This window comes from Paroedura picta, chromosome 2, assembly GCF_049243985.1.
Source record: "Paroedura picta isolate Pp20150507F chromosome 2, Ppicta_v3.0, whole genome shotgun sequence".
Taxonomy (NCBI): Eukaryota; Metazoa; Chordata; class Lepidosauria; order Squamata; family Gekkonidae; genus Paroedura; species Paroedura picta.
The window spans coordinates 40,908,941-40,929,491 of NC_135370.1; the positions used below are offsets into that span (position 1 = coordinate 40,908,941).

Below are 20,551 nucleotides of genomic sequence, written 5' to 3' on the forward strand. Positions count from 1 at the left end.
GGGCTTTTCAGTCTGTTAAAAATTGGATCACTTAGATCTTCCCTTCTATCTTGGGCAATAGCAGGATCAACCTGCTCCCCCAAACCCAACATGAGAAAGGCACATTGGACCAAGGTTGCCCACCTCCAACTGATGGCTGGATCTCCAGGTACAACAGAGATTTCACCTGGAGAAAATGGCCACTTTGGATGGTGGATTCTATAGCATTCTACCCTATAGGCAGGGGTGGCCAAACTGTGGCTCTCCAGATGTCCATGGACTACAGTTCCCATGAGCCCCTGTCAGCAGCATACTGGCAAGGGCTCATGGGAATTGTAGTCTATGGACATCTGGAGAGCCACAGTTTGGTCATCCCTGATGGCACTGACATCTAGAATGTTCTTCCTTGGAGGCATGATTAGACAGTACCCTTTGGGGGTTTTAATAGCCAGTGAAAATTTAACCTTTTGGGTATTATTTTATGGGCTGGTTTGGCTGTAGGTGTTCTCTGTGTTGTTCCTTGATGCTGGCTGTGGCTCTTGATTCTGTGTTGTTTCTTGATACTGGTGGTTGTTACTCCAGAAAGTTCTACTTGTGGCTTTGTGTCTTGTATGGCTATAATATATTTTCACTGTTGCGTTTATTTAGGTTTTCAAGCTGGGTGATGAGCTTCTTTGAAAAGGCAGTATTTGTGTCAAACAGCAGGATTCTTGAAAATTATTTAAATAAAATCTTTATCTCTTCTAATAGAAACCAGTTCCTAGTAAATAGTCCCGTCCCCTCCTGTCCCCCATAGACAAAACTACTTTGCAGAATCGGAGATATATCTGTGTGCTGTGGTATATCGGCATTAAGAGTTATGGTTAAGGCTGCTTAATGAAACCTTGCACAGAATAGGAAAAGACAAACAAGGTTTTGTTAATCATCCCTTTGTTGGTGAGGAAAACAATCCTTTGAGCCATCCCTTCTGTTCATTAATGGATACATGTGTTTAATATCATTAGATGCCTTAAAGCAAAAAGCTAGCATCTTTGGTCTTCCAGTGGGGAGCTATTTCGGCCATGCTCTTTGAATTGTAATGACAATGGAATAGAAACAACGTTTTCTTCCTCTCCCGTAAGTCTAGAACAGCTTTTTTTTACTATTGAGAAATCGATCGTTCAGAATATGGTTGGGAAGCATAGCTGTATACACGCCCACCTGGGGCCCCTCCCCTTCCTACCCCCTCCAGGCCCATAACTGGCCATTTTGGGAGGGGGGCAGGTCAACATGTCATGAAATCCTGGTTGAGAAAGCCTGTTCTAGGACTTCGGGAGGGGGGGAATGATCCAATGAAGTGTATGAAAAATATATTCAAGATGGACAAAAATACTATTCAATGAGGAATGAAATTGTGGAATTCATTGCCATAGAACGTAGTGGCGGCATATGAATGCCTGTGTGGTTTTAAAAGGGGATTAGACTCAGGGAGGGAGAGCCTACCGGGCTACTAACCATGGTGACTAAATGGAACCTCCACATCCAGAGGCAGTAAAGATCTGAACACCAGTGCTAGGAAGAAACATCAGGGGAAAGGCTTGGCCTCTCTCCCCTGTTTGTGGATGCTCCAGGACAAGGGCTGGACTAGATGGGCCACTGGTGTGATCCAGCAGGGCACCTTTATTTCCTTAGATCCAATCGATGCAGTGACTTGGGAACCTTCGTCTGGTGGAAGGAACTTTGCTGTTCTATAAGGCAGGGGTAGTCAACCTGTGGTCCTCCATATGTTCATGGACTACAATTCCCATGAGCCCCTGCCAGCGTTTGCTGGCAGGGGCTCATGGGAATTGTAGTCCATGAACATATGGAGGACCACAGGTTGACTATCCCTGCTATAAGGTACCTATATTGTGTATAATAAATATGATGAGAACCATTCCTTGATCTCCTTGAAGGGTAAGATGGCAGAAAGATCTCATCAAGAATGTGCACATTTGCTTATAAAATTGAACCCCCATAAACCAATTACAGAATAATCAATCACCTCTGACTACGCATACGCTCCACCCTAACCCCCTGCCCGCACACACACTCACACAAGGCTTCTGAGATTTTCATTAAGAAGATCAGAACATGACCAGCAAAACACACCCAACCACCAAACAAGTTCTATGTAAGTAGAATAAATTAATCAATCCCAACAATCGCCGTATTTCCTCAAGCAGAAAGCCAGGGTACAAATCTATACCCTAGAAAAGAACAGCCAATGCAAAACCCAAAAGACAGTCAGGCCAAAAGAACCAAATAAGATTTAATATGGCTGGCCTGACAAAACTAAGTTAAACAGGGGTCATAGTTCATGTTAACATTGCAACCATTAGATATGAACTGTTCTGAAACCACTGTTGTTCAATTGATGTGATTCTGAATTACAATGTACTTATGTTCTGCTGTGGCCGATGTAAGCCACCCTGAGCCACAAGGGAGGGTGGCATATAAATATAATCTGTTCCACATAATATATTTCTGGTAAGACCTTGGTTGGAGGAGGAGCATGTCTCATGGCTTAAGTGCCACTCAGCGCTTAACACCCACTCAGGGTGGCTGTCCCACTTGAGTGCCTCCTCGTCCAACCGGCTTGCCTGTCTGTCCAGCAGCCAGCCAATAGCCTTCCATCCCCCACTCCTGACCACCCCCTCCTCCTTCCACTTCCCTCAGAGGCTTCAGATCCCTGCCACATGAGAGCTGCCCCTGCCAATGAGTTCCCTTCCTGGGTGCCTCTAGCCTACAGCCTTTCCAGATCCTGTGGGTAGGGAGAGGCCATCCACCGAGTTCTTCCATCTCACCCCCCTAATCTTGTGTGCATTGTATTCCTGAATGCAATGGGTTTGGCCCCTGGTAAATAAATAAGTGTTCTCAAATTCAGGTAGATAAAATTGAAAGGGTACAGAGGAGAGCGACAAAGATGATCTGGGGCCAAGGGACCAAGCCCTATGAAGATAGGTTGAGGAACTTGGGAATGTTCAGCCTGGAGAAAAGGAGGTTGAGAGGGGACATGATAGCCCTCTTTAAGTATTTGAAAGGTTGTCACTTGGAGGAGGGCAGGATGCTGTTTCCCTTGCGGAGGAGAGAACACGCAGTAATAGGTTTAAACTACAAGTACAACGATATAGGCTAGATATCAGGAAAACAATTTTCACAGTCAGAGTAGTTCAGCAGTGGAATAGGCTGCCTAAGGAGGTGGTGAGCTCCCCCTCACTGGTAGTCTTCAAGCAAAGGTTGGGTACACACTTTTCTTGGGTGCTTTAGGATGCTTAGGGCTGATCCTGCGTTGAGCAGAGGGTTGGACTAGATGGCCTGTATGGCCCCTTCCAACTCTATGATTCTATGATTCTAGGGGTACTTATATCTGGATCCTGCCTTGTTCTTTTAGATTCCATGCAATTCCATGCACCAATGGTTCTATAGATTATAACAAGCCTTTAAGAGATTGATAGTAATTTTCTCTAAGGAGGGGTGTAACAGGGAATTTAGAAGGGTGTAGCACTTCTTATCGCCCTGGTAGTTCATGTCTGAACTCAGACAATTGGGGCATGTGTAATTTACACCGCATTCTCACCATTCTCTCTTCTAGAGCTGTCTAGATGCTCTCAGGGTCCTTTTACTTAGCAAAATATACATGGTGGGTTGGCAAAGAGGAATTTCTTTTTGACAAGGGACGTGAATGCCAAGAACTGGTGGCATGGGAGGTGAGAAGAGATGGTGCTTCATCCCATAATTAATTTTATCTGAGAATGTAGCTTATGCAGCACTTGCCAAATTAGAATTATCCAAATTGTCCTTGGAGATACTTAAATCTCTAGAACATTGGCTCCGTTTAGCAAAACAGCTCTGAGATTGGAAGTGATTCCTGTGTTTGCAGGTCCATCCTGTACACAGCGGTGCTTACAGGTGGGGAAGCGCCCCCTCGGACACTCCCGTGGGGTATCCACCATCACAGGAACATCACCCAACAGAGTAATGCTGTCAGCTCTGGGAGTATTAATCACTTTGCAGTGTTATGTGTGTGGGGGAGAAATTATTTACTTGTTTAAAACAATTGTACATCTTTTCCCCCTGGGTGTGTTTGTGTAACAAAAAAGGACCTAAATAGCATCATCTCCAGCTGACAATAAAGCTGATGAAAAGTTTAAAACTGTGGTGTACACATGCACAGGAGAGTCAGTGTGGTGTAGCGGTTAAGAGCAGTGGACTATATTCTGTAGAATCATGGAGTTGGAAGTGATCTCGAACCATCTAGTCTAACCCCCTACAGAATGCAGGAAATTCACAACTACCTGCCCACCCACAGTGACTCCGATTCCATGTCCAGATGATGCACCCCCCCCAAAAAAAAAAACACAATCCCTGGCCAGGTCTGATTCCCTATTCCTCCACATGCAGCCAGGTGAGTGACTTTGGTCCAGTGTCAGAACTTTCTCAGCCCCACCTACCTCACAAGGTGTCGGTTGTGGGGAGAAGGGAAGGTGATTGCAAGCCGATTTGAGACTCCTTCAGGTCCATTATGCACGGGGGGGAATAACGCACATTCGGGGTGGAATGGCGACGACTAAAATCACCAATAAAGCACGGTGCTGGCTGCAACCGGCCACAGATCTGGTGCATGCTGCTGAAAAAGCTGCATTAGCAAAGCGCGGAAGAAAGCGCAGCTTCCGGGTGACCGGGATGCAACCAGAAGCGGCGCTGGGGTCACCGCGTGCATAATCGGTTACTCTGGGTTTTGCCGACGTTGCGTCCCATCCCGTGCATAAACGGTTTGCTTCACTTCTTCCCCCTCCGCATTTTCCATGTGACCCAAAATTGCCGTTTCGGCGGCCGTACATAATGGGCCTAAGGGAGAAAAATGAGCCTCTTGTGGCGCAGGGTGGTAAGGCAGCCAACATGCTGTCTGAAGCTCTGACCATGAGGCTGGGAGTTTGATCCCAGCAGCCGTCTCAAGGTTGACTCAGCCTTCCATCCTTCCGAGGTCGGTAAAATGAGTACTCAGCTTGCTGGGGGTTAAACGGTAATGACTGGGGAAGGCACTGGCAAACCACCCTGTATTGAGTCTGCCATGAAAACGCTGAAGGGCGTCACCCCAAGGGTCAGACATGACTCGGTGCTTGCACAGGGGATACCTTTACCTTTACCTTTAAGGGAGAAAAAAAGCAGGGTATAAAAACTGGCTCTTCTTCTGCCTCCAATGAGTTCGATGGGCATCTGAAGTAGAACAGCTTTTATTTTTATACTCCTGTTTTCACTGCCTGAAGGAGTCCCTGGTAAGTGTACATATGGTTATGCTTTTAAACTGCAAAGCCCTGCACACTCCTCAGCTTGGTGTCGTGGTTAGGAGTGCAGACTTCTAATCTGGCAAGCCGGGTTTGATTCCCTGCTCCTCCTCCATGTGCAGCCAGCTGGGTGACCTTGGGCTGATAAAGCTGTTCTGACTGAGCAGTAATATCAGGGCTCTCTCAGCCTCACCCACCTCACAGGGTGTCTGTTGTGGGGAGAGGAAAGGGAAGGTGAATGTAAGCCGCTTTGAGACTCCTTTGGGTAGAGAAAAGCGGCATAAAAGAAACAACTCTTCTTCGAGTCAAGGAATTTCCCAGTGAAAAGCTGAAATGGTTTTCCATGACCCCCTTCTGCAGTCTCTGCCTTAGTGGTCTCCTGTCCAAGTACTGACCCTGCCTAGTTTCTGAGCTCTTGGCTTATACCCTGCCACCTCCCTTCCCAAGTCTTTATGCCAATAAAGGTACTCTGATCTGATCTTCCCAAGCCTGGCAGTACTTGGGGTTATATACGGAAATGATTCAGCTGCCCAACTTTAGATTTCCCTGAGCAGACAAAGCACTTAGCGATTGTGCACAAGAGGAATTCTCATATATCAGTTACAGTAACACGGGGAAATCATGTGTGCTGGTGTGGGAGATCATGATGTTGCAGAGCACGGAAAGCCAAGCGACAGACTTCATGTGGGAATATCTTTTAAACGGGATGGAAGAATATGAATACATAGCAGCTGCCAGTCCTTTTGCAGGAGGAGTTGGGAATGTGCCATTTTTGGCTGGTAAAATGTCCCATCGGGGCTCTTGGCACTGGAGCGCACATGCGGTTGTTGAGTCTGCTCTAACCTGCTCCTGTCCCTGATATGCTTTGTGGCTGCTCTGGGAGGGCATGAATCACATATTGCTCTGGCACGAATCACAAGAAAACAAGCCAGAGAGCATTTTCCAGGCATGTTTGCTCAGAAGGAAGCTACACTGAAATCAGAGAAATTTACTTCTGAGTAAATGGGCCTAATGATGATCTGCGTATGGTTTATTTATTTACTATATTTGAAGCTGGCTTTTTCTCCAAGGATATTCAGGGCAGTGGGCATCGTTGTCTCCCCCTCTGTTTCTCCCTCATAACAGCTCTATGAAGTAGGCTTCAGTGTGTGAGTGGAATTTCCATGGCAGAGTGGGGATTTGCAACCCAGGTCTCCTAGGTGGTAGTCCAACACATTAACTGCCACACTGAGGCTGAGTTTGCATCCCAGAATAGAATACAGGGTACCTTGACTGACATAACAAAAGATAAAACAGAACAAGAAGAGTCCAGCACTGTTTCAGAATTCAGCCCTGACTGAGAACAGTTTAACACAGACAGGACAACTGGGGGAAATTGGCAAAGAAGCTTGGGAAGTGGGCAAAGACTCCCTTTTGGGCCCCTCTTCCCTTCCCAGTCAAACAGGAAGGTCACTCTGAGGAACACATATCCCTGGTCTGATGTGGTTAGAAACTGCCTTTAGAGATTTTCGGTTAAAAACTCAATGTAAGTACGGTGTTTTAAGAAAACAGTTTGAGTACTGGAGAATATACCAGTCTTCTGGAAACCAAAAGAGTCAGAGAATACTCAAAGAAAGTGTACTGAAGTATTTGGGGGGAAACATTAGAACAAAAGCATCTCAATATGAAGACTGAAGTCACTGTGAGATTCTTAAGAAACTCTCATTACCCTGAAACATAAAAACTAATCCTCTGCATGTAGTGATTTTACCTCAAAAGTTTCAACCCTGATTTCACTTGACCTTTCCTCTCTGTGTTAAATATTCTGTTGTTTTTTTAATTTCAAAATGCCTTGAGTGCCATTTAAAGTGTTTACGGGGTCTCTCGATCCTTCCTTCAGGTTCCTAGGCTGAGCGAACAGACCCCCAAAATATTGTATTGTGTTTTGGTGGGACAGCTAGAGTTCTTCAGTAAAGGAGAGGGCGGCTCAGTCAGTAAAGGGAAAGAAAAACGGAGGGAAAATCTTGCCTCTGAGGTAGAGAAGTGGACAGGGCTGTCACACCTTCCTTCAAGGAGAAACAGAGCAAGAGAATTGAATTTGAAGGTGATTTGAAGCGTTCAGTGATCTGAATGAACAACACAAACAGGTTTAAGAGTCAGTGTTGTTTAATGCTAAGTGTGACATACTAAGATAGGGGAGATTAACTCCCTGTTTTGTGAAGTTCAATGGGTGAACTTGGGCCTTACTCAACTCTGGCTCACATGCTGCTTGTGAGGACAATATAGAAGATAACTGTGTACAGGTCTCTGAATTCCTTGGCGGAAATGTGAGCTAAAGATTTAGTAGACATGTACTTATGTTGAATCAGATCATTTGCCTATCAAAGTCAGGACTGCCTACTCTGACCAGCCAGTCTTAAGTGGAGATTTTTCACATCCCTAATTACCTGATAACTTTTAAAAGGAGATGGATTGAACCTTGGAAGCTTCTGCATGCAAAGTAGAGGGTCTGCCACTAAACCAAATCCCCCCTCCCCTGCCCAAGGCAGATCTTTTGTATTACTACATGTTACTCCAACGCAGTGAAATTCAATGTAGTCAGTTCATGTGTTCCTGTGAATCACCAAGTTGTAAATCATCAAGTAATAAGAAAACTAACAAATTCTATGAATGTGTGTGTAGGTTACCCTTACAAAAATATTCATTGTAGGGTTGAGTCCAACCATTTCCAGAGGCCAATGGACTGCACAGATTAGCAAGCTCCAAGGTATGTTGAGAAATCATTGGGGCTCCTTCCAAATAGATGTGCAGCTTTCCCTTTAAACTCCATGGAACTCTCCTCTGGGTTGTGAAAACCATGGCAGGGAACTTCATGGGGGTGCCCCCCCCCATCAACCGTGTAAAGGAGTTCTGATCCGGAGGAGCAAGCCCAGTGGAACACAGCAGGGCTTACTTGGGAGTAATGTGTTCTTAGCCATTCAGTTGAGTCCAACTCTTGACGGTCCTATGGCACAATGTCCACCACGATTGGGAGTAAGCGTGCACCAAATGACACCCTTATAAAGAGAATAAGGGTTTTGCTTTTAAAGGAGGGGACAGGGCAGAATTTAAAAGGCTCCATGGGCTTACCTGGGAGTAAACATGCACCAAATTGCAAAGGAAAAGAATGAGATTTAAAAATAAATAAATGGGGGGCAATGCAAAGTTTAAAGGAGAAGACCCCCCCTAGGGTTTACTTGGGAGTAAACATACGCTGAATTGCATTAAGAGAATATTTTTAATGGGAGGAGGGAAATGCAAAGTCTCTTAAGGAGAAGCCCCCCCAGTCCTTACTCGGGAGTAAACCCGCACCGCATCACAACGGGCAGCTTTCCCCCCCTGTCTTGTCGCGAGGAGGGGCCACACAAGGGAGCTTAAGGAGAAGGCCCTTTAACCCCCATCTGTCGTCACGTCGCCTCCCCCTCCCCCCGTGCCCTTTTGCAGGCTGCGGCCGGCCATCCGCCGTGCACGTGGGAGGCAGCCCCGCTGGGCCCGGCCGGCGCCCTTGCCCCATCCCCCGCGGCACAGGCCCGGCCACCCGGGAGACAGGGACCGAGGCCAGGGAGCGGCGGCGGGGGCCGGAGGCGCCGCGGCTCCTGCAGCGGCTCCGCTCGGTGCGCCGGAGGAGGGGGGAGGCGGGGAAGCCCGAGCCGCGGGCTGCCTGGCTGGCTGGCTGGCGGCTCCTGGGGGAGAAGGCATGGGCGGCGGGCTATGGAGCTCCTGCCCCCGCTGAGGGGAGCCGCCAGCGCCGGGCGAAGTCTCTCTGCGGCCCGCCGCTGCCTGCTGCCCCCTCCCCGAGGCGGCGGGGCGGGGAGGGGGCGTGCTTCCCGGCTGACCTCCCGGCCACCTCCGGGCGGGGCTCGCATGCGGCCGGGCTCGCGGCGGGCAGCCCCCTGGGCCGTGTAACCTGACCTGGGCAGCCCCGCGGGGAGGGGAGGAGAGGGGCGGGGAAGGGATGGGGGCGAGCGCGGCTCCTCGCGGCCCGGGCCCCTCTCTCCCGCCCCCCCCCCGAGCCCCCAATCTCCTCCTTTTTGGGGGTGGGGGGGCGTCTGCGTGCAAACTGATCTTTGGCTCTCCGTGTGAAAGTGATTTGAATTTGGCTCGGCGGCGCTGTGCGCAGGCGTTGGAGCCGCTGGCATGCTGGCTGTGTGCGAAGCAGCTGTTTGGGGTTTGAAATTCCAACATGGCAGAGGCTGCAGTCCGTCTTCCCTTCAAAAACTTGGAATGATTTCAAAGCGGAGGCCCCTTCGCGTCGCCCGCCAGCTGATCGGGAGCCCCGATGCGACTCTCGCCGACGGGGCTGCTGCGACGAACCTCCAGGTAAGAGGACCTCCCCGGGCTGGCTCCATCTCTCTCTCCCCCCCCCCCCCCCATCCCTTCCACCGCGCTCGGTTCAAAATTGGATATAATTGTTATTATATGTATCCCAGGCGGCTGCGGGGGCTTTAAAGTCCCTGCGCGTGTTTCTCATCGCTCCTGCTAAGCGGGGCCGCTCGAAAGGTGTACTTAGGGATAGGGAACCCTCTTGCTCCCGTTATTATTATTATTATTACTAATAATATATATTATTAATAATATTCCACCGATAAGCGCGGTGTGGAAAGTAAAAGAGAGAGAGACTCGCTGGATGCATGTATATGTCCGCCCCCCCCTCCCCCCAATCATCGCTAAACAATAGTAGGGGCATGCAAGAGTTTGGGATCGCAAGACACCTTCTCTTCTGCCCCTCTTTCACTTAAGCGCGTCTCCTTTTAAGATTTCGTCCACACACACCCCCTCTCCCAAGTTATAGTTAAGGCAATAGCCGTATGGGAGAACGTTTGATTAAGTCTATTCCGGGGCAAGGAACTTTTTTCTTTTTTTAAGCAAATTAGTGCAAATAATCCTAGTGAAAGAAACAAAAGTTGGGGTTAAATTGCAGTCTCTTAGTTGAGGTTGGGGGGCGTGAATATGTCAGACGAGCTGATGCGGTGAAATGTAAGCAAGCACATCACCGTGGACCGGAGGGGGGGGCACCCGCACGGTGGGCGTATTGTTGGCTCGGAAGGGAGAGAAAGATGTATAATTTAATGGTATATACAATCCACTGATCCTATTACTATCCTCCCTGGAGCTCTTGTTAGTTTCAATGGGCGTGAGTGAAATTGACATAGACTTGTATTCCTGGTCATGTGCTCTCTCTTTTCTCTCTCTCTCTCTCTTCTCCCCCCCCCCTTTCTTTCTTCTCTTGTGATCTGAGATCCCCTTTTTGTTGATGTTGCTTTCCCACTTAATTATATGCATGTAGGTTAAATGAATACCTGACGAAAGGGCCCGTGTTTCAAGGCAGTGACATTTGAGAGCGGAGAGGAAAAGTGGCTTTAATGAAAAGCAACCTTTGGAATTCCTGCTTGTGAGAAAGGGGGAAAAAATCCAATTCAGCTTTTTTTTCTGTGCTGCCAGCAAGAAATGATCAGCAGCACCAGTGTTTATGGTATGTCCGTTTGGGGGATCTACTTCCTCCTCCTTTTACTGTTATTATAATTGTCGTTGCTGTTTTGCATCTCGGGTTTTTTTTTAAGTGCATGATGAAAATCTCTGAGGACTTTTGCATGTGAATTGGCTAGAGAAAATGCCTGATGTTCATGGTAAGATTCCCAACTGTACGAAGAAGCCGTCTATGTTTGTCCTTGCTGTGTTTTTATTGTTTGTTTTCTAATTTTCTCCTCTTTGGTTTTGAGCATTATGTCGGTTCTCCCTTGTAAGCTTAAAGTTGCATGCTACTAGCAGTGCACTGTGTACGCTCAAATAGTATGTAAATTAGGAAACTCGCTGACTGTAAAAGGGGGAGGGGAAACCGGACACCCGTCTAAACATACACAGCCGGTGTTTCGTTCTTTTAAAAATCTTCTTTTAAGTAATAATTACGGGCTGTGTTTTCTTCAAATTACTGCTTTCTTTTTTTTTGCTTATGATTTTTTGTGTGTTTTAGTGTGATACGAAAAGAATGAAATGATTCCTATAGGGACAATAACCAACCCACCCACCCCCTCCATCCTCTAGCTTTCAGTGATACTTTGGCGGCCTTGTATATTTTCCTGCCTTCTTCCCTTGTGTCTTCTTGTCATAATGCATTGATGAAGCGCTGAAACAGAATTTAAATGATTGCAAGAAGACAACCTCTACCTTCTTCTTCTTTCTTTTTTTTTTAAGTAGGGTACGGGTGCAGGGGAGAATGATGAAATTGAGCATGGAGGAGATTTCAACATGTTTTTGGGGAGCAATGTACACAAGTCCAGGTACAGAAGTCTAGAAAACTGTAATAGCAGGTGGTGTTTTCCCACCTATTGCCTCCTTCCGCTCCCAAAAGCAAGAATTAAAGGTGGGGGTAGAGAAAGGGGAAGAGACTCACTTTTCATAGCCTGTAGCAGAAACAAACAAGGACTGAAGCAAAAGCTCTGGATGGGGGTGCATGGGAGGGGGGGGGAGTGTGTTGCCGTGAATCTTTCATAACAACACGGACCCATGTTCTGGGAAAAGTAGACAGAATCGTGCCCAGGGTGCTCTAGACTGATGAGGTAGTTGTCCAAAGTAACCCTGCGTGGCTGTAACAATAGAACTGATTATCTGATTGACTGGTTTTTTGGTGCATTTAAACTTGTTGATTTTGAGGCGATCAATATGACCCCTGTTTATTTGAGAGGCGCCTCATTTGCCCCGAGACTTATTTTAAGGTTGCGGAAGGAGAGTGGGGACACACTGCTTTTTCTTCTCTCTCCACAATCCCCCCCTCCTTCTTCTTTTCTTTCCTAGAGCTGTTGGAGAGAATATGATTGCCAGATGGGAGATTTCCCTCTGTGATGTTAAAGCTGTAATATATATTCACAGCAGATTGGACCTGCTGCTTGTGATGAGGATATTACATTTATAAATTTTAAATCGGGAATTGGATAGTGTGTGCTGAGAGCTGAAATTGGATGGGGTGGTTGGTAGCCACTGTTTAAATGCAATTTCGGGGCGATGATAATGATAATTTTAATAGGAGTAATATACAGTAAACATGGTCGGGCTGCGCTGCTTTGTATATTGCGTGTCATTCATCTACCCCCCCTTCCATGTGTGCCCCTTTTTGCTCCTTCCCCACCCCTCATTCCTACTTCTCAGTTTCCCAGTAGAATATCTTAACCAGCAGCGTAGGTTTGAAAACAGTCCAGTTTGGGGGAAGGGACAGAGAACCACTTCTGTAACCGCATTATTATTTTTTTAAGAACCTTCCCCCAAATATTGCAAAGATTATCAGCAGAGGCGCCTGCATCCAGTTTCTGTCTTGCTCATCTATGTGTCCCGTCGGCTGGAAGACCCGAGTCTCACTCTTAACAGCATTGAGAATTTCAGAGTGTGATTGGGGCTGGGAAATGAAAGCTACAGTGCATGTGTCTTTTGAACAAGTCATTTATCAATTGGGGGTGGGGTGGATGGACAGATGGACATCCATCGGGTAGCCACTTGCCACAGTGATGCGCCGGAAAACAAAGTTACGTCCAACTTAGGGAAGATGCTTTGCAGTCATCCCCTATGCAAATCTCACCTGTAGAAATCTAGAAAGGGGGGGGGGGGGGAAACCCAGCATTCATCCCTGGCTTCTCTATTTAAGATCTCTTTCTGGGAGTGATAAAACTTCTTTCAATGGTGGTTCTGCGTTTTGGAAATAACAGTTTTCAAATAGTGATCAGGATTTTGAATATGGTGTGTAATTCTGCATGGGTGTTCAGAGCCTCTTAGTTTTCTCTGCTTGGCATATCTTTCACCTACAAGATAAAAAGAGTGTTTATGTTGTTTTCCAGGTGGTGGTTGTATGGCTTAGACCGAAAGAGCAGCCCTTCTCCTATCTCCCACCCCCCCTTTCCTCAGATCTTGTACATTCCCTGGTATTTGCCATTCCTACCCTGTTGTGGAAATCCCACCCAGATGCTAATCTGGTGCAAGGCAATGCCAGTTTGTTGCCATAAATATCATAGCTTTGAAAAGTTAACCACTCGCTATAAGCAGTTGCATTACAGACAGGAAATAAAAGCCCACAGACCTTTCCAGTCAGAAATATATATATATTTTTAATACCGATGCATGGCACATAACATTCTTCAGGAAATTACCCTTCAGGTGAAGTTTTACTTGCGTCGTAAGAAAAGTTCTCCGCTTTCTTAGCAGCTTTTGCTTAATGGGGAGAATGAATTGTTCCTTGAAACTGGCTAATGTTATCTAATGTTATCTGGGTCCCCCCCCCTCCCCTCGGTCCTCTGAGAAAGAAGTACCAGTTGTGGCCACTTAGGATGTAAACAAAAGTGTAGCTATTACTGGGATGGGTGTTAGCTTCAAGGTGGCTCTTTTCTCCGCTAATGAATTGTGTCTGATTCAAAGGAATTGGAGGGTAACATGGAAACCTTATTGTTTGTAAGGATATAGGGTTGCGATACAAACCTTGTGGATTTTGCCTCCCCCCACCCCCTCCCAGATGTGTGCTAACGTTGCTAGTTGTATTCTACAAGAGATCGAAATGCTTGGGGAAGGAGCGTTCCTGTGACATATTCTGCATAGCCATAGAAAATGATGTAGCCGTATATAGCTGTAGAAGATAATATTTAATATTATTAGTTGGGCGAGAGACAATGTTTGCAGCAGGCCCCCGTACGCGGATGCGTAGTTCTGAGTCGAATGAATGACAGCTTTAGTTCCCGACTGAGATGTCAATAAACTTTTCTCCCACTCTGCTAGCAGGCATTCAGCAGGAGAGCTTCTTTACTCAGATTTTTCCACTGTGCGTGGGGCCCCAGAAGACATTCAATAAGAAATTTGGCACTAATAAGGGTGTTGTCTGTTCATGATCGCGCGGAGGGTTTCTGTTATCGCCCTTGCAATTTTGTGTTCTTGTTTTTTTAACAAGTGAGGGAGTTAATTGTATTTTATTTCACTATTATTAATGGTTGGGTCTCATGCTTTCCGGTGGCAAGGCTTAAACTTTAGAATGCCACTCTTTTGTTTACGGTGGGTAAAACTGCTGAGGGAGGGAAACATTTGGGGCGTGAGCTGGATGGGTGCTTGCAAATGACTGCTTTGGGGGAGAACAATTGTTCCTGTGTGCGTGTGGCTGTCAATCAGTCGAGCTCTGTGTGTGCATGCAAGGAGTATTTGGATGTAATGAATGATCTTCCTGTGGTCTTAATCATCAATTAATCAGCTAATCTGCTTGTTTAGGAGCTGTTTTAATGATCCCAAGATCAGCACGAGAGCTGTACCTAGCAACAGTCCCTTCCATGGTTTTTCTTCTCCTCCTTTTAATCTGCTGGTCTAATCTAGTGTCATTACATCCAATAAGAGAAATATTTGGCTCTCTTGCCTCCCATGAATATGCTCCTTTTGCAAAACAAAAACTTTAGGCTCCAACTTTGTTTTAATAGAAAGTGGGTAGATCTATTGACATGACGTTGATTTAATTAACTGGAATTCCATCTTGATTTATTGACAGGGGATTGTTACATGGGCATGTTTTGTGAAGTCATGGAGCATTTTTCCTGTCAATAACTATGAGAATGGATTCATCAGCCCAGCCATCCCATGCATAACACTTTACACAACTTATTACTTTTCTTTAGTGAATTGCACATTTTGAGATGTCAGTGTGTAATCCATACAATGCCAGGTCCTCCACCACCAAATTTTATTTATTATTATTAACTTTGGAGGTATTAATTCACATGGCTGCTGTTAAATTGGCATATGTTCCCTTATTTCGGAGGAGGCACAGTAATAATCTGTATCTATTTAATCTAGGCTCTATTTTTTTAGGAAAGAGAAAAAAGGGTTTATTTTTAAATTGTGTTTTGGTTGCCAAAATACGTAGAATTTAGTTTTTGTTTTGTAACCGAAATATTTTCCAGGGCTGTAAAATCTGCACATTATTGATGAAGTAAAGGGCACTAAACTCCTTCTACAGGTGCTCTCCTTTATGTAAAAAATGTCTTACAAATGGAGGGAGGCCCTATTGGGTGAAGTTTGACATGTGCTTTTTAAAATACATATATAATCCCAATGAATATACATAAGTGCAAGAAAAATTTCTAGGCATAAAATCCATGCTCCAGTTAAATTTGTGTACAATATTTGAGCAATCTGTTGCTTTCCCTTCCCCCCCCCCCCAAAGTCAGACCATGAGCACTGAAAATGTATACTGAATATCTACTCTCCCCCTCTCCTCAATCAAATTAATTACGTTCATTAATTGTGCTGCTAGAAATTCTCAAGACAGTCTCATGCCACCCCCCCAAATGGAGAAGCTCCAGGGAGTGAAAATGAAATGCAGTATAGCCAGGCTACTGGTATTGGTTGTTTTCTGGGTGCAGGATCTTTATCTTCTATCACAGTGAAGGCGAACGTTTTGCCAAGGTCACATTTTAAGTCTTAGATGTATCCATAGTTAAAGTGAGTATAGGTTCTGTTTCCTAGATCTGCAGTTGCAAATTCAGAAAATACCTGTTGAGTAGCCATTGAGAGTCAGTCTGAATTTTTTTGTCTCTCCTGTATAATATCACAAAAAGGCCTTGGAAAAATCCAAAGTGTGTTTTCTGAAGAAATAATCTCATTCACACTCACTGCCCAGTTGCATGGCAAGCCTGATTTCTCTGCCTCAGCATAGTTCCTTGTGGGCATGGATCGCAAAGTATTACAGGGACAATGTTGGTCACCTTTTTTCTGTCCGTGTCCGTAATGGTTCCTGTCAGGCGCTTCAAGGCAGCACTTTTTATTCCAAGAGTCAATTTGATCTAAGGTGAAATGAATTTTCTTTATGAAGGACACAAGTAAAGGGTAGCTATTTTCCTTAATGAATCTAGGGTGCCCCCCCCTTTAAGAATCGTCTGTCTGTGATTACCTTTTTATCCTTGAAGAACATTTTAATTGTAAATGCTAAGATGTCGTGTTACTTAAGGATGTTAACTCTCATATATTCTGTTAATATGAGCCAATTCTCAAGTATACTTCAGTCATACAGTACAAATCCAGTATCAAATCAGTGTACAAAAAATATCCAGAGCTATTGGACCAGCAGTCAATTAATGTATGGGGTGTCTTGTGTCAGTGTGAGAATTGAAGCAAACACCCTCCCTAAACATCATACAGGTTCCTTCTGCTTCTATAAGTTGCAATTTCAAGAAGAGACAGGATAGGACTTGGGTCCTAAAGATTGAAATATGATTTTGGAGACTGCTTCCTTGTAGCATTCAGTCCAGCTTCTCCCATATCTGGGTTGAGCATGTGCCACAGAGCAGAGTGTTGTGGAATGCATGTTTTGAGTGTTTTGTGGAACTGGATAGGCCCGTGTTGAATTTTTCCTCACATGCTTTCTACAGTATGCCTCTGTTTTCCTGTCGTGTTTCTTTTGTTTTGTGTCTACTGGATTCTTAGCCTCAGTTCTGAAATGTCTCCTCAGTAAATGTCTCCTCATACTGGCACTGAGGCTGCCTGTTCTGGGCACCGTTAAGCCGACTTTAAATTTAAGTGAAGCCGGTAGGATTTCAGTGGGTGAACTGTGCGCGGGATTGTAACCCAACTAATATAGTGACAACTATCAATTAACATTTGAACTTGTACCTTATTCGTCTTTTGTGAAAGGCGAGGGCGTTGGATTGGGACTGAAATCAGCATTTTTCGTTCCCCTGAACTTTTCTTCGCCTCCGAAGCCGATGTTCCGAGGAGTCCGATTCAATTAGTCCAGACACAGGTCCGTTTTTTTTCTGTTGAAGGCCCTGTTGGTGGCTAATTTGTGGGCGTGCTTACGGACAGCGGTAGGGCCGTAATTCTTGGCACGCGTTCTTGGGAAGAAGCCGGGTAAAAGTGCTGAGAAGCACCCACTTCAACGCAATGCCCGTAACAGTGGATGTGTCCCGAGCCAGTTCCCACCGAGCGAGGGCATTTTGAACCGATGCTTTAACTCCTATGAAGTGATTAGTGTGCTGTAAGGATGTGGTGACAGGGCTGCTTATGGATGTGAAGAAACCGTTAAGTGCGGCAGCATTAACCTTTTCAGTATGTCATATGCAAAGTGTGAACTTAGTTTGTTTGGCTGTGCGGCGGCAATCGCCAAGCCTGTCCTCCCCTCCTTCCCCTCCCCACCATTACCTCTCCTCGCCAGTCCAATTTACTGTCTTCCTCCCATGTTGATGTGCGGAGCAGAAGCCCCTCAAGCCGGTGCGGTGAGAACAAGGCTTGGAGGCTGATAGAAGGCGTCACGTTTTGATACCTAAAACAAATTTAAAAATCAAGCATCCTTTTCAAGTCCTAACTGAGGCACACAGGAAGGTCCAGCCAGGATGTATCTGAACACACTTGAAGGGACACCATTTATTTTTCAAAAGAGATTTCTCCCCTCACTCATGAATGGCTCCACCATAGAGAGAGTGAGAGAGAGAGAGAGATATCAAAAGAGCTCAGAAAAAGCAACAATATTCTTTCATGTCCTCGAGTACTCAGACACTTACAAGATTGTTTCCAAGAAGGGAAGGAATTGATCCTGTTTTGAATTCCTTGGTGCTGGCATTTGTGAGCCACGCTCCAGATAGAGGGCTATAAAAATTAAATTCCGGATCGTCTGGGCTTGTAACGTGAATACAGATTCGCTTGAGGTATAAGTGCCTGTTTTTGCCTAAGTGCGGGAACTACGGCTAGAAATGTAAAAGAGAGAATTGAAAACACCTTTTTTCAATTTCTGCAAATGTAGGTGCAGTTCTTACTGAAGGCAGCAACGTGGGTTTTGAACAAGAATTTATTTACTTGCCCGGTGTAATGAGTAGCTTAGCATGCAGTCGTATGCAGCTGGAGCCTTTCCGTGCTTACTCAGAAGTAAGCCACTGTGTATTCAGTTGGGTGTGTTCCCTAGTAGCCTATCTAGGATTGCAGTCTAAGCCTTCCATTTTGTTTCGTATCCTGCTTGTATAGCAGCCCAGAGAGGTGGAAAACTGGCAGCGAAAGTTGTATGTGAAATTTCTGGAAAACTTTCCCACATTTGTTCGATATGTCAGGCTGCTGCATGGAGGCACACGTCAAGGATGAGGTTTTTAAAACACGAGGTTATCTCGGCAATTTCTGATTCGGTTGGTTTAGAGCTGCAAGCAAAATAGCTGAAATAATAACAAGGCAACATTTGTTGAAACAATAATACTATACCAATAGGAGGAATTACCATGCCCTGAAATTCCACCAAATGGCTTGTACTAGCAAGGAACCTCTAGTTCACCAGCAGAGGTGTTTATAGGCTGAATTGCCTTTAGAATATCAGAGTTTTAGATTTTAAGCTGCTTACAAAGGGGGGGGGGGCGGAATTCTGTGCTTGTGTCTGACTCTACTGATTCTAGTGCTTGTGTCAACCCATCGCCGTGGCTGGGATTACTCCTGAGTAAGCGACCCGAGCCTGAGAGCTTATTGAAGCAAATCTATATTTGAAACGGCTAATGAAGAAACGAAAGGACACGCAACATCTTGTGATCTTTGTTTCATTAACCTCATTACTTTGAACTGTTACTAATTATATGCCATGCAGCGGTTTGTGTGAAGTGTATACCATGGAAGCTTCCTCTTGCTCTTCCTTTGTTACTGTATCATAAGCCCGGCAAAATTTCTCCATTGCCGTGGATTGAACTGCCTCGTTATCTGTGTGCAGAAAGCCGGAGAGAGGGAAAATCCTTTCTCTTTCCAGGTGTTCTGAGGTTTGATGAACTGCGTTGTTTACGTTGACCACGTTTCGAGGAAATCCTTGAAATCTCGGTGGTAGCTCTGCTTTCCGTAATAGGACAAGGCAGGAGCCCCCAAATGAATTTCAGAGGTTCTAAGAGTGGGCCTTGAAATGGAGGAATTCTTTGTGACCTATACAGGAATACATGAATAAAGATGGTCATGCTAAGATTTCCCCTGCGTTGCTTTACCTGGTTTCGGCTGTTTCTCTTGAATGTGTCATAGTACACTAATAATTTCTGGAAAAAATAGGATGAGGCGGCATGATTGAATGTTCTTGGTGGGGCATCCTCATCTTTTGAACGGAACCTTTTCATAGGGCAGTTTTTGCGATAAGAGAATGAGATTTTGTATAAGAACGTGGTTAATATACCTTGAAAGGAAACAGGGATGAGGTAGTCCCCAAGAGACCATCTTTCCTTCTCAGCTCCATGCTTGCTACATCGTGTACTGTTATACCTCCTCCTCTTTTTGGCAGCCCACCTGTATGCAGACTGCTGTAACCCCCCCCCTCCAAGGCACACGTAGGAGAGGAAATGCATTGGGCCTTTTGCGTCTCAGTTTCTAGCACTGCGACAAATTCAATTCGAGTAGGTGGGTGTGATGGGAACAGGAGCAGTTTTGTGGGTTTTCCAGGAAAATCTGAGTCAGGGAATGTTCGGTTTCAGACTTTAAAGAATTTAAATAATAGTAGCAGAATTTTAAATTATAACAAAACACTGCACATATAACCATGTAGAAACTCCTGGAGTTTGTCCACGCTTTATATCCCACGTTTGGCCCATCTAGCACAACTGATTTGCAGATTTTTTTTTCTATGAAAAAAAGATACCATTGGAGAGTTTTCCACTTTGGAAAGTCATTGAATAGATGCATCTACAGTTGAGGCTTTGGTACAAACTGATGTTAGCCTGGCCGTCGCAATTAACGAAACAATTGCGTTTTGGGGGAGTGGGGAAACCTTTTTCGTGTCTGAATTTCACCGAGGAGCTTCTGTCCGACCTTTGTTGTGTGACCAGCCGTGCTGGAATCCAGGCCATCACATACTGTGACTTGTTCTCTGCTCATTTCTATGGGATTGGCTTTTATCCGTGTAAACAAGAATGTTAACTTCGGGTTTTGGAATTACAGTAAAAATTGGGCCCAGCGAGACACGTTGAATGGCAGGCAGACGCACACCCTCCTTGTGCGTGTCGAGAACTTCACAAGGGCCAAACTGTGGCTTTAATCTGTACTTAAAACATCTCGACATAACCAATCCATTAAAACGATGACACTTCTCCGACTGGAGCGACTTGATTTTTTCCTCTTTTGTCCCTTTTCTCTGGCTCAAACAATTACAGGCACAATGGTTAGTTCTTCATTATTTTAAAGTTAGGAAGCCTGGGATTCTCAGCGTCTGATGATAACGTTCAGGAGGAAAATGGCTCGTGAGTTTAGCAGCACGCTGGTATCTGTAAAGGAATATGTATCTCTGAAACAGCAGACTG

General features: G+C 45.5%; 1 protein-coding gene across 6 annotated transcripts in view; it reads left to right on the forward strand.

Moving 5' to 3' along the window:
- FIGN (fidgetin, microtubule severing factor) overlaps positions 1-20,551 on the forward strand; it is a 207,043-nt gene that overhangs the window by 24,437 nt on the left and 162,055 nt on the right. The window contains exons 1-3 of one of the 6 annotated variants that reach the window (XM_077319885.1): positions 9,271-9,623; positions 10,591-10,776; positions 11,496-11,581. The exons of 1 other annotated variant lie outside the window; for it this stretch is intronic. In XM_077319885.1, coding sequence (XP_077176000.1) covers positions 11,518-11,581 — 64 coding nt within the window. In that variant the 5' untranslated portion in view covers positions 9,271-9,623; positions 10,591-10,776; positions 11,496-11,517. Of the gene's footprint in view, positions 1-9,270; positions 9,624-10,542; positions 10,777-11,495; positions 11,582-20,551 lie in introns of those variants that run through there. 4 more of the 6 variants (XM_077319884.1, XM_077319883.1, XM_077319886.1 and 1 more) reach the window with 4 other exon arrangements.